This window comes from Schistocerca nitens, chromosome 4 (genome assembly GCF_023898315.1).
Source record: "Schistocerca nitens isolate TAMUIC-IGC-003100 chromosome 4, iqSchNite1.1, whole genome shotgun sequence".
Lineage (NCBI taxonomy): Eukaryota > Metazoa > Arthropoda > Insecta > Orthoptera > Acrididae > Schistocerca > Schistocerca nitens.
The window spans coordinates 913069940-913083934 of record NC_064617.1 but is presented as its reverse complement, the minus strand read 5'-3'; the positions used below and the strand labels follow the sequence as shown (position 1 = coordinate 913083934).

General features: G+C 44.8%; 1 protein-coding gene across 5 annotated transcripts in view; it reads left to right on the top strand.

Annotated features, from left to right (window-relative positions):
- Positions 1–9778, top strand: part of LOC126253494 (cytochrome P450 6k1-like) — a 482739-nt gene extending 472961 nt beyond the window's left edge. For 3 of the 5 annotated variants that reach the window (XM_049954875.1, XM_049954874.1, XM_049954870.1), the window contains exon 8: positions 9375–9777. In XM_049954875.1, the coding sequence (XP_049810832.1) occupies positions 9375–9541 (167 nt within the window). In that variant the 3' untranslated portion in view covers positions 9542–9777. Of the gene's footprint in view, positions 1–9374 lie in introns of all 5 variants that reach the window. The other 2 variants (XM_049954873.1, XM_049954869.1) reach the window with 2 other exon arrangements.
- The last annotated feature ends 4217 nt before the right edge of the window (positions 9779–13995 follow it).

Sequence of the window (13995 nt, the reverse complement as noted above, 5' to 3'; positions counted from 1 at the left end):
TTCTTTTATTTCCGCAATTGTTTTATTTTTGTATGATCTAATAGGAGTACAAAACGAAATCTTAGTGAAAGAATCAGCAGCATGCAACATCTACTCTTGAGCACTGAATCCCATAGCCTGTACGTTAAAGTGTGTCTCAGTCTGCCTTCTGCGCTTGAATTGATGGTTTATGGTGCATGTCAATAACGTGCTGTTTTATCTGGATCAATGACAGAGAAAACCGGTTGAGTGAGTCATACATTTCCTGATTACGTCATTTTAAATTTTAATTGCATTAATTTTTGGGGGAAGACGATTAAATTAAAGAAGAAACCGACGATTAACCGTTGTTTTAATTTTAAATTATTATTGTTCACTTTGCTTCTCGGCATCAACTGTTACTGTACAAAACTAGTATCAGTAGCAGAGCCTCGAGTAGTCATTTTATACACTTCATCAGAGACTGGTATAATGCCTGTAGTTGTATCATTAACAGCACACAGTGATAGGCTCCAACAAAACATGAGGGTTCACGTGATCATTAGAGGAGCGCAGTACTCTTATGAGCAATTTCTACTCTTACGGTACCTTTACATTTAAACAGCTACATTAAAGGGGCATTGAGTTTCGTCTTTGCATTAATAAAAATGTGAAGTGACAGCTGAGGTGTCCGATGGGATGGCCACCTCACACTCTGTCTCGACATCTTGAACCGTTCATGACATATGACAGATTCTGTGATATATATATATATATATATATATATATATATATATATATATATATATATATATATATACACTCCTGGAAATGGAAAAAAGAACACATTGACACCGGTGTGTCAGACCCACCATACTTGCTCCGGACACTGCGAGAGGGCTGTACAAGCAATGATCACACGCACGGCACAGCGGACACACCAGGAACCGCGGTGTTGGCCGTCGAATGGCGCTAGCTGCGCAGCATTTGCGCACCGCCGCCGTCAGTGTCAGCCAGTTTGCCGTGGCATACGGAGCTCCATCGCAGTCTTTAATACTGGTAGCATGCCGCGACAGCGTGGACGTGAACCGTATGTGCAGTTGACGGACTTTGAGCGAGGGCGTATAGTGGGCATGCGGGAGGCCGGGTGGACGTACCGCCGAATTGCTCAACACGTGGGGCGTGAGGTCTCCACAGTACATCGATGTTGTCGCCAGTGGTCGGCGGAAGGTGCACGTGCCCGTCGACCTGGGACCGGACCGCAGCGACGCACGGATGCACGCCAAGACCGTAGGATCCTACGCAGTGCCGTAGGGGACCGCACCGCCACTTCCCAGCAAATTAGGGACACTGTTGCTCCTGGGGTATCGGCGAGGACCATTCGCAACCGTCTCCATGAAGCTGGGCAACGGTCCCGCACACCGTTAGGCCGTCTTCCGCTCACGCCCCAACATCGTGCAGCCCGCCTCCAGTGGTGTCGCGACAGGCGTGAATGGAGGGACGAATGGAGACGTGTCGTCTTCAGCGATGAGAGTCGCTTCTGCCTTGGTGCCAATGATGGTCGTATGCGTGTTTGGCGCCGTGCAGGTGAGCGCCACAATCAGGACTGCATACGACCGAGGCACACAGGGCCAACACCCGGCATCATGGTGTGGGGAGCGATCTCCTACACTGGCCGTACACCACTGGTGATCGTCGAGGGGACACTGAATAGTGCACGGTACATCCAAACCGTCATCGAACCCATCGTTCTACCATTCCTAGACCGGCAAGGGAACTTGCTGTTCCAACAGGACAATGCAAGTCCGCATGTATCCCGTGCCACCCAACGTGCTCTAGAAGGTGTAAGTCAACTACCCTGGCCAGCAAGATCTCCGGATCTGTCCCCCATTGAGCATGTTTGGGACTGGATGAAGCGTCGTCTCACGCGGTCTGCACGTCCAGCACAAACGCTGGTCCAACTGAGGCGCCAGGTGGAAATGGCATGGCAAGCCGTTCCACAGGACTACATCCAGCATCTCTACGATCGTCTCCATGGGAGAATAGCAGCCTGCATTGCTGCGAAAGGTGGATATACACTGTACTAGTGCCGACATTGTGCATGCTCTGTTGCCTGTGTCTATGTGCCTGTGGTTCTGTCAGTGTGATCATGTGATGTATCTGACCCCAGGAATGTGTCAATAAAGTTTCCCCTTCCTGGGACAATGAATTCACGGTGTTCTTATTTCAATTTCCAGGAGTGTATATATATATATATATATATATATATATATATATATATATATATATATATATATATATATATTATCTGATCAAAAGAATCTGGACACCTACTAGCGGACAATAATATGAGTTGTGTCCACCGTTCGCTTTCATGGCGGCTTGAACTCTCCTGGGGACACTTTCAATGAGGTGTCTGAATTTCTGAGGAGGAATGGCAGCCCGTTCTCCCTCAAGAGTCGAGATCAGAGAAGGCAGTGGTGTTGGAAGCTGAAATCTGGAGCGAAGTCGACGATCTAACTCACAGCAAAGACGACTGGCTTCAGGCCAGAAACTCTGGGCAGGTCAGTCCATTTCAGGAATGTTATTTTCCACAAAACACTGCCTCACAAATGCTGCTTTGAGACAGGTAGCACTGTCGTGCACATAAAAACTGTTCCTCACAATGCTGTGAAATATGTTCATATCCTACCGCATTTAACGTTTTTTTTAAGAGTAATAAAGGACCAAACTCCACCACGAAAAACATACTCATATAGTAACACCACCTTCTTTGTACTTCAGTACTGGCGCTACACATGAGAGAAGCATCGTTCTCGGGTAAACCCTTCTGTCGGATTTCCGCAGGGTATAACGTGATTCATCACTCCAAATCACTTGTTTCTAATCGTCCACTTTCCACCAGAAGTCACCTTATGTTACACGGGTGACATGCAATGAGTAGTCCACATTCGAAGTCATTGCCGTTACTGCTCCCCTACTGATAACTTAATACCTACCACCTACTCTTATACTGGCATATCCGCCTCTCATGATGTGTAGCGGTTAGATCCGCGTTACACAGGGGTGTCTGAATAATTTTGATCAGATAGTGTACATCTTAACTCTGTATGACAGGGCTGGGTGCAGTTCGGCGTGCATAAAAGATACTCACCGAGCTACGGCTCAAAGTATATCAGAGACAACGAAAACCAGTACTGATTTTCCCACTTCAGAATAACACGCAACATGGTTAATAAATTTCAAAATACCATTAAGAACATGGCCAGTAACGAAACGGTGATCTGTTCATTGTCATGTTACCAGAGAAGTTTCTTTAGCATTTTATGAAGAACCTAGATTGAAATCCAGGAAAGGAATGTATGTTTTCTTTACACGGGGGAGACAGAACATTATGACCAATCTCCTGGTTAAAAGCGTGTTGGTCCACCTTCGGAAGGCAATACAGCAGCAGTTGTGAGTGTCATGGGTTCGACAAGTCATTGTTGGGTTTCCCGAGGTTGTGGCGGCAGACATCTGTACACTCGTGACTCAATTTGTGGACGCAAATCTGGTGCTCCATAGCGTCCCCAGTGTATTAAATCAAGTACAGATAAGGCACATTTTGTAGCCAAGACAACAGCACGAGTACACTATCATGCTCCTCAAACCACTAACACGATTCTGGTCTTATGACATCGAAAGTTACGCTTTTTGAAGACACCACAGCTGCCAGCAAAGACATCAAACACGAATTACATGACAAATATTCGCAGTTACGAATATAGATAACCATCGGTTGTACAATGGAATGCCGACAGTGAAAATTTGTGCGGCATCGGGACTCGAACCCGGATTTCCAGCCTATCGCGAGTCGTCGCCTTACTACGAGGGTGGTTTGAAAAGTTGTCGGAACGGAATAGAAAATAAACTACTTACATCACTGCATTTGTTTTATTTTTAAATCCAGTCTCCTTGTCGATAAATGCACTTGGTCCAACGATGTACCAGTGTCTTGATCCCATCTCGAAAATGGGTTTCCTCCAGGCCTGCAAAATAGTTTTCAACTCCGGCTATCAGTTCTTCGTTTTAAGTGAATCTTCGTCCACCAAGAAAAATTTTCAGTTTTGGGAAGACATGGAAGTCTAATGGAGCCATTGTTGTTGTTGAGGTCTTCAGTCCAGAGACTGTTTTGATGCAGCTCTCCATGATACTCTATCCTGTGCAAGGTTCTTCATCTTCCAGTATCTACTGCAGCCTACATCCTTCTGAAACTGTGTAGTATATTCATCTCTTGGTCTCCCTCTACGATTCATACCCTCCACGCTGCCCTCCAATACTAAATTGGTGATCCCTTCATGCCTCATAATATGCCCTACCAACCGGATCCCTTCTTCTAGTCAAGTTGTGCCACAAATTTCTCTTCTCTCCAATTCTATTCAGTACCTCCTCCTTAGTTATGTGATCTACCCATCTAATCTTCAGCATTCTTCTGTAGCACCACATTTCGAAAGCTTCTATTCTGTTCTTGTCTAAACTATTTATCGTCCACGTTTCACTTCCATACATGGCTACACTCCACAAATACTTTCAGAAACGACTTCCTGACACTTAAATCTATACTCGATGTTAACAAATTTCTCTTCTTCAGAAACGCTTTCCTTGCCATTGCCAGTCTACATTTTATACCCTCACTACTTCGACCATCATCAGTTATTTTGCGCCCCAAATAGAAAAACTCATTTACTACTTTAAGCGTCTCATTTCCTAACCTAATTCCCGCAGCATCATCCGATTCAATTCGACTACATTCCATTATTCTCGTTTTGCTTTTATCAATGTTCATCTTATATCCTCCTTTAAAGACACTGTCCATTCCGTTCAGCTGCTCTTCCAGGCCCTTTGCTGTCTTTGACAGAATTACAATGTCATCGGCGAACCTCAAAATTTTTATTTCTTCTCCATGGATTTTAATTCCTACTCCGAATTTTTCTTTTGTTTCCTTTACTGCTTGCTCAATATACAGATTGAATAACATCGGGGATATGCTACAGCCCTGTCTCACTCCCTTCCCAACCACTGCTTCCCTCTCATATCAAGTGGAGCCATATCAGGTGAATAAAGCGGGTGTGGCAACAATTCACACCTTAGTTCGTGTAATTTTGCCATGGCGACGGCACATGTGTGCGGGTACGCGTCAAGAGCCGCGGCACCCATCTTGCAGATAATTCTTCAGTTAAAAAGTCATATAACCTTTCAGATGACTTCTGGCAAGCGTGAGCAATATCACCCACTTTTAATCGGCGATCCTCCATGACCATTTTGTACACATTTGAAACGATTTCTCGAGTAGTGATACATCTTGGCCGACCTCTGTGCGAATCATCATCTAAGCTCTCCCGACCAAATTTAAATTGATTTGTCCACTTGGCAACAGCTGAAAATGCAGGAGCCGAGTCCCTCAGTGTATTCTGGTAATCGGCATGAATGTCCTTTGCTTTCATGCTTTTCTTTACGAAGTACTTAATGACTGCTCGAATCTCGATTTTTTTCCATCTTCGCTAATCACTACGCGGGAATAACAACAGAGCCACGTCACCGCAACAGCTCTCTTCCAAGAGCACTGGTGTGGCACTGTTTATAGGCAACATTCCAATGAATATCACGTGAAAACTCGCTGGGCTAGCGCTGACCTCTCGTGGTGATTCCGAGAACTCGTATTAGGCTATTCGTGCACACTTCACGGGCAGACCCAAACTTCCGTATGTCGTCAACCGTGTGTCTACCACCTACACTGGTACATCCATGTATATCCCTGTACAGCGGAAACATTTTACCTGAAAGTCGATTTGCATGGTGTCGGCGGATACAGACGATATTGCAGTGGCTGTATTGTTCATAAGCGTGATGCAGTGTTCCTCGGAAATGCAAGAATATCAGAAGAAACAGACGTTGCGGTGACTACAGCCTTTACGAAACACGTGAAATATATTCGCAGTTGCGAATATGGACGACCATATCTTTGACGACATATACGATAGAAGTTTCTATGGATATGGTGTCTGTTCTTTGGGACATGTCCGAAAGAACAGACACCATATCCGTATAAATATATAGTTCTGGTGCAGCGCGGGGTTAGCCGAGCGGTCTTGGGCGCTGCAGTCATGGACTGTGTGGCTGGTCCCGGCGGAGGTTCGTGTCCTCCCTCGGGCATGGGTTTGTGTGTTTGTCCTTAGGCTAATTTACGTTAAGTAGTGTTTAAGCATAGGGACTGTTGACCTAAGCAGTTAAGTCCCATAAGATTTCACACATTTTTTTATAGTTCTGGCAATACCGGCCATGACGACCTTCTTCTTCTGTACAGGTGCACACATATTCTCCGAACTCTTACGCGACTTGGAAAGAATGTCTTCCACGTGTAATAAGTGTGTTGGGGTGGGACACTACGCATGTAGTGTGTGGATATACAAGGTGATAAAGTGGGTCTCATGGGAAGCGTGCAAGGGATAAGTCCCTGCAGTCGCGCTATCCTCTGTGCCCTCGGTTGCTCAGATGGATAGAGCGTCTGCCATGTAAGCAGGAGATCCCGGGTTCGAGTCCCAGTCGGGGCACACACTTTCACCTGTCCCCGTTGATATATATCAACGCCCGTGAGCCCGGTATTAATATAACTCTCTTTATAGAAGTTTCAGTTTGGCCATGCAGCACCCACGGGTAGCCTAATGGTAAGGCGAGGGTTGGGGTTGTTTGGCGGAAGAGACCAGACAGCGAGGTCATCGGTCTCATCAGATTAGGGAAGGACGGGGAAGGAAGTCGGCCGTGCCCTTTCAAAGGAACCATCCCGGCATTTGCCTGGAGTGATTTAGGGAAATCACGGAAAACCTAAATCAGGACGGCCGGACGCGGGATTGAACCGTCGTGCTTCCGAATGCGAGTCCGGTGTGCTAACCACTGCGCCACCCCGCTCGGAGGTAAGACAACCGCTCGCGATAAGCAGGAAGTCCGTCGCCGTTCCATTATACAACTGATGGTTGTCCATATTTCCAAATGCGAACACGTTTCACGTATTGCATAACGGCTGCAGTCGCCGCGGTGCCTGTTCCTTCGAACACGCGTGTATGTCCGATGGAACATTGCATAGTACTCCTGAACAACACAGGCACTGCAATATCGTATCAAGCAAGAAAGGATGTAGGTGGACCTCAGTAATGTTCATATAGTCCTCAGCTGCCGTGGTGCCTTCGATTGCTACCACGGGTCACAGGTCATAGGTGAGTGACGCCCACAGTGTAATACCGCCTCTACGGGCCTGCGTCTATGATGCGCTGCGTCTTACGACCAACTGTTCATTTATTTGATAGACTATCTGGACTTGATTGTCAGTCTGGTGAAACAAGGAAGTTCATTCATACCACCAGGCGACATTTCCCGTCCAAGATTCCGTGCCCACTGCAATCGTATTTGATTATGTCTTTGGGTAACATACGTAGGGATCGTGTACTGCAGAGCCCCATGTTAAATAGTATTCGATGAACGGTGTCCTCTAAAACGTTTCTGTCTGAACTGTGTCGTCGGGCTTGTCTCGATCGGCGACTGTTGTACTCTGCAGAGCTTGCAAGCTGCAAACGTCCACGTTCTCTAATGAGGCGTGGACGTCTAATACTTTGTCGCCGGTTGTGGGTTCCCCTGTCCAACTAATTTCCGTAGAGGCTACGGCAGTAGGATGTGACAGCCGATCATTTGGACCGGATCCACGAGTTGTGTTCGCAGTGGCCAAGTCGTAACACTCTCGCCTTTGTCAGAGTCCCTTATATTAGTGGATTTCCCCATTTGTGGCGCATATCTTCGCTAGAATAATTCTCCATTTGTCTCTCCTCCGGTTATATTCCTTAACTACCGAGTCACGTACCCGAAATCGCAACGTGTGCCATCCAAGCCCGTGGTGGACAGTGGTTCATCAGCATACTTTCAACCTCACAACGTTCTGGCTCCGTAACGCATTGCTAAAAAATAACTTTCCTTCCTGCATGATCACAGGTCGTGCCCCTCGGTTCATGACTGTCTCCGGGGAACTCAGTCCCGCTTCTCACCACTAGAAGTGTAGCTTCTGAAACCGCTGAGACACCTCCACCACTGAAAATCTTACGCCGTTGTTGTACCACCCTGTTAATGTTGGTATTGTTAAATTATCCTTTCAATTCACACCTTATCTCTGTGAATGTTATCCGTCTTTCCTAACACGAAGCCAACAACCGTCATTTCTGTTTCTTCCCGAGACCTGAAACCCGTAGAAATCGAGAGTTACTCCTATTTCAGGGTTCTGGATTTTGAAGTTTAACAATATCAAATCCTTTGTATTGAATACTTGTAGATTGAAAAATTCTGGATAGATCACTGAGGGAAAAGTCACTGAGTGAATGCAAAACGACTTTATCAGTTCAATATTATGCGTTTCGGCGTTTGCCTTCATACATATCGCTTAAAGTAAACCAAATCACATACCTACATATGAAATAAAAATAGATTACAGACCCAACGTAGACATAGAAACAAAAACATTATAATCGTAATACGACACGCACCGTGGAACTTCAGGTAACAAGTGGATACAATAATCAAATGTTGTAGTGGTAACAAACGAGACCATTACACAAGGATACAAATTTGTGAGCCATATGTAATTCCTGTGATGGCGCTGTAGAGCGCCACACCCATTTTTGCAATGCCATCTGGTGTTCTAATTGGCATCCTTGCATATTGGTCAGTAGTCTTGTTTGTCATGTTTGTTACCACTACAACATGTAATTATTATGTCCACTTATTACTTGAAGTCCCAAGGTACGAGCCTTTTTTATGATTGTAATTTTTTTATTTGTATCTCTACGTTGGTTTTGTAACCCATTTTTATTTCATGTGTGGTTATGTGATCTATTTCATTTTAGTTCTACAGATGTCTGATGATGGCAAACGCCGAAATGCGTAATATTCGATTAATAAAGTCACTTTGCACTCAGTTGACGACTTTTCCCTCAGCAACCTATCCAGCATTTTCAACATGGTAGCATACCTCCTTCGTGACTTTGTAGTGCTTTCCTATAATTGGACCAGCACATACATCGCACTTGTTCTTAAATGCTTTACGTGTATTGGAGGAACATTTGGTGTTGATGATCACCTTGTATTCAGTGATTTCACTGAGAAAATTACGTTTCACTTCTAGAAAACCTATTCATCCAACTTTATGGACGGACAATATGGATCCTGTTGCACAGTTTCCTTCCGTGCACCGTTTATATAGTGACGTTTCCACCTTTCCTTCGATCTCGATGTCGCTATAAACAAACATAGTGCCTCGCTGTTCACAACGATTGCTATGCAGCTTTTAAGCATCCCATTTCGATGTATCTATTTAACCGTCTGATTTTTGTGTGTTTCAGGTATGAGGCTCGGCCTGTTGCAAACCAAAGTGGGTCTCGTGAACTTGCTGTCAAAGTACAACGTGCGACCGACAGGGAAGACGAAAGCAAATCTGGATTTCCACCCTAGATCCGCCATCCTCATGTCTAAAACTGGCATCCATGTTCAGTTTAAAAAGCGAATCTAGGACGACAACATTAAATAACAATAGAAAATTGCAGGGTGTCAAATTTTATGTCTTAAACTGTGGTACACTGTTTCTGTTGTGACCATGTAATCGTGTGCTTTATGACTTGCAGAGGACTACAAATTTCTCACATATTGGCTTTCCGGAAAGAATGAATTGTTTATGATTGTATAGCAAACAAGTGTTCAATACTGGCCAGCCTGTATTACGTCTTTGCGCTTATTGCAAATAAAGAAACACGTTTCTCTAGTCCAAGCATTAAAAGTTTTTTCTATTTGGGTAAGATAATGGTTATTATTTCAACAGCTTTTCGGAAGATTATGAACATGGAAATATCCAGTGGTCATTGTCTATTCCTGCCACTGGACGGCAATTTTATACAACCCTCTCTCTGTTGAATGCATAGGCGAAAGATGCCAGTTGAAATTGTGAGATGCCAGGCTCACATGAAAACAGGTGCGTCAGGCAGTCGAAAGTATACGATTTTGTAAAACACCATTGGAAAGTGATTTAGTGATTTTATTAAAAGGATATTTGCGGAAAAGAGGGTTTTTAAATGACGGGGCTATTTTCTAAATCAGAGGCAGTCTATCTTTTTTACGTACCACGAAATTTTGTGCATTTGCTGGTAGCAAAATTTTCAAAGCGCCCTCCAGTTCCACAGTAATGGTGTTTTACAAAGTACTGAAGTAAAGTTAACCTCCGAAAATATATAAAGCAGAGTTACTGGAAGTTAAACACATAATAAAAATTACTTCCCAATATTTTACATCAAAATTTTACGAAAACGTTGTAAAAAATATTTAAAAGCCTTACCACCGACCAATTCACCATGAAAGCTGGAACGCTCACTAGTTGGAGGAAGGGACCAAGTTGACTACCACTGCTCTAAAGTGTATACGCTGAACATTAGGAACTATTGCTCAAATTAATACTTTCTCACTTCCGAGAGGTAGTCAGCTATTTATACTCGTACGTATAATTTCAATAATGGTATGAACATGTAGGTTCTTATGTTTAGAAATAATTCCGAAAATCTATGACGATTTCCTTAAACTCATTTTACTGGAACTTCATTAACTTCACGCACCAGATAGGTGCACTTTCAATTTCTTACAAAAAAGAAGCAAGATTCATGATATTCTGTCGCCAGAGAAGTGAACACTGTCATTTGCCTGAATGCCAGTGGATAACAACCTAAATATTAATCTCAAGTTGACCTATGTGGTAGACTAATGACAATGAGTCCTTTATGTGTCTCCAGTATTGTTGTGGCGTACCTTTGTATACCTTAAGTTAAGGTCCTAGGTGCGAAACTGACAAGCAGGAGAAATCGCAGCATCTGGAACTACTATGTTTTCAAATAAAATATGGAGTTGATTAAACAAATAGTTATGAACATTTTCTATGTTTCACTTAAAATATTAAAACTTTAGTATACGCGATAGTGACAGAAAAATTAAACACAAGGATATTTTTTATTTTTTAGATTTTCTCTAGATGGGATAACAGGTATGCAGAAACCAACTGTAAGAAAGAATACGAAAATTTGCAATGGGGCAAACATCTTAGCTGACAATAAACACATATTCTGTACAGTAATACGTAAGATATTTTTCTTTCATCTGCCAAATTTTAAAGAAGTTATCTGAAGTATTTCAAAACATACATCTACCTGTTGTAAACGAACGAATAACAAAACCTGTTACTGGTATAAGGAACAGTTTGTATACATGTTTTCATTTTCTATCTGAGCAAACATGTAACTGCAATTTTTTGAAATTTTTGTGATGTATTTTATACAAGGTTGAAGGGCGACGAAATAGTAGAATGTGCAGTGAGGAAAACAAAAGCAAATAAACATTTTGATTGTGTCTGTAAAAGGACCGCGATGGCAACGCAAAGACTTTTGTTTCTGGTAAGAGTATCAAGCCGACTGGTAATATGATGATGTGTGCTTGGAATGTAGTGACATGAACTGCATTACTGTAGAGGGGACATATTAAGGTGGGAAGAATAAATTTATTGACATGTGTGACAAGATGTACACAGAGATGCAGCTAGATATGCGACGTCCACCTCAGGAATGCGACGGAAGCATCGACTTGTAACAAGTATTATAAGTCCATTTGTAGTTATTTGGTCTACTGTTGTAACTTTGCTAATTTTTTAGGTTTTCTCTTAGTTTTCTTTGGCAGTTTGCCGTTGTCGAAACCTAAAAATAAACCAGTAAACCAGTGAACTGTTACTGTGTGTCTTATGGAAGACTCCTGTAAATTGATGACACGAACACAAAGGGAGATAGAAACCCGAGTTAACGAACGATGTTCAATAATGACTTAGCATCATAACTTAAAATAGGTTCAGCCGCGCAGGATTAGCCGAGCGGTCTCAGGCGCTGCAGTCATGGACTGTGCGGCTGATCCCGGCGGAGGTTCGAGCCCTCCCTTGGTCATGGGTGCGTGTGTTTGTCCTTAGGATAATTTAGATTAAGTAGTGTGTAAGCTTAGGGACTGATGACCTTAGCAGTTAAGTCCCATAAGATTTCACGCACATTTGAACATTTTTATTATACTAGAACTGACATGAGATTACATTTTCACGCAATTTGGGTGCATAGATCCTGAGAAATCAGTACCCAGAACAACCACCTCTGGTCGTAATAACGGCCTTGATACGCCTGGGCATTGAGTCAAACCGAAGATTTCACACACATTTGAACTTCAAATAGGTTCAAAAGGAAAAACAATTTATACGAAACGAAGAAGATCTGCAGAAGCAGTTTAGTAACCTCCAAACTGAGATTTTAACACGCAGTGAAGTTATCCCGCAAGCAGCGAGACAGAGCGCAAATAAGACAGACAATACGCCCGCCGAAATCAGGGCAGTTTCCAGACCTCCAATGAAACAAGAAATTCCGAAATTACTATCTGAGATACCAGGACCGAGATCTGCATTGTTAGTCGCGCCGTTCACGTAAAATTATGTTACTACACTCCTGGAAATGGAAAAAAGAACACATTGACACCGGTGTGTCAGACCCACCATACTTGCTCCGGACACTGCGAGAGGGCTGTACAAGCAATGATCACACGCACGGCACAGCGGACACACCAGGAACCGCGGTGTTGGCCGTCGAATGGCGCTAGCTGCGCAGCATTTGTGCACCGCCGCCGTCAGTGTCAGCCAGTTTACCGTGGCATACGGAGCTCCATCGCAGTCTTTAACACTGGTAGCATGCCGCGACAGCGTGGACGTGAACCGTATGTGCAGTTGACGGACTTTGAGCGAGGGCGCATAGTGGGCATGCGGGAGGCCGGGTGGACGTACCGCCGAATTGCTCAACACGTGGGGCGTGAGGTCTCCACAGTACATCGATGTTGTCGCCAGTGGTCGGCGGAAGGTGCACGTGCCCGTCGACCTGGGACCGGACCGCAGCGACGCACGGATGCACGCCAAGACCGTAGGATCCTATGCAGTGCCGTAGGGGACCGCACCGCCACTTCCCAGCAAATTAGGGACACTGTTGCTCCTGGGGTATCGGCGAGGACCATTCGCAACCGTCTCCATGAAGCTGGGCTACGGTCCCGCACACGGTTAGGCCGTCTTCCGCTCACGCCACAACATCGTGCAGCCCGCCTCCAGTGGTGTCGCAACAGGCGTGAATGGAGGGACGAATGGAGACGTGTCGTCTTCAGCGATGAGAGTCGCTTCTGCCTTGGTGCCAATGATGGTCGTATGCGTGTTTGGCGCCGTGCAGGTGAGCGCCACAATCAGGACTGCATACGACCGAGGCACACAGGGCCAACACCCGGCATCATGGTGTGGGGAACGATCTCCTACACTGGCCGTACACCACTGGAGATCGTCGAGGGGACACTGAATAGTGCACGGTACATCCAAACCGTCATCGAACCCATCGTTCTACCATTCCTAGACCGGCAAGGGAACTTGCTGTTCCAACAGGACAATGCACGTCCGCATGTATCCCGTGCCACCCAACGTGTTCTAGAAGGTGTAAGTCAACTACCCTGGCCAGCAAGATCTCCGGATCTGTCCCCCATTGAGCATGTTTGGGACTGGATGAAGCGTCGTCTCACGCGGTCTGCACGTCCAGCACGAACGCTGGTCCAACTGAGGCGCCAGATGGAAATGGCATGGCAAGCCGTTCCACAGGACTACATCCAGCATCTCTACGATCGTCTCCATGGGAGAATAGCAGCCTGCATTGCTGCGAAAGGTGGATATACACTGTACTAGTGCCGACATTGTGCATGCTCTGTTGCCTGTGTCTATGTGCCTGTGGTTCTGTCAGTGTGATCATGTGATGTATCTGACCCCAGGAATGTGTCAATAAAGTTACCCCTTCCTGGGACAATGAATTCACGGTGTTCTTATTTCAATTTCCAGGAGTGTATGTTGGTGGCTCAGCCCATTTGCCGTGTCTCCCTGCT